This window comes from Trichechus manatus, unplaced genomic scaffold (genome assembly GCF_000243295.1).
Source record: "Trichechus manatus latirostris isolate Lorelei unplaced genomic scaffold, TriManLat1.0 scaffold00028, whole genome shotgun sequence".
NCBI classification, from domain to species: domain Eukaryota; kingdom Metazoa; phylum Chordata; class Mammalia; order Sirenia; family Trichechidae; genus Trichechus; species Trichechus manatus.
Window position 1 is genome coordinate 2,940,529 of NW_004443964.1, and position 276 is coordinate 2,940,804.

A 276-nucleotide genomic window follows, 5' to 3' on the forward strand; every position below is an offset into this window, starting at 1 on the left:
CACCACGTGGGTTCGGACAGCTGTCCCTACGGGGGCACGGTGGAGACATCTTCACCCAAGCTCCCCCGAGAAAGCAAGAAGGGTGTGAAGACACCTCGCGAAGGCCTCGTCTTCCGCAGATAGGCTGGGCACCCCCGCTGGACAAGGGTTGAGGGGGCTCCAGTGGAGGTCCTGGAATGTGGGAAGGGGTGGGGTAGGCGTGGAGGGGATGGGGTAAGGTAGGAATGTAAGAAAAATGCATTTGGGACACACGAAGGGAACTTTTTTGTATTAACT

At 57.6% G+C, this 276-nt stretch overlaps 1 protein-coding gene across 1 annotated transcript in view; it reads left to right on the forward strand.

Annotated features, from left to right (window-relative positions):
• TBC1D16 (TBC1 domain family member 16) overlaps window positions 1-257 on the forward strand; it is a 73,026-nt gene extending 72,769 nt beyond the window's left edge. Inside the window, exon 12 of the mRNA XM_004374367.2 lies at window positions 3-257. Within this exon, the coding sequence (XP_004374424.1) occupies window positions 3-123 (121 nt within the window). The 3' untranslated portion in view covers window positions 124-257. The remainder of the gene's footprint in view (window positions 1-2) is intronic.
• The last annotated feature ends 19 nt before the right edge of the window (window positions 258-276 follow it).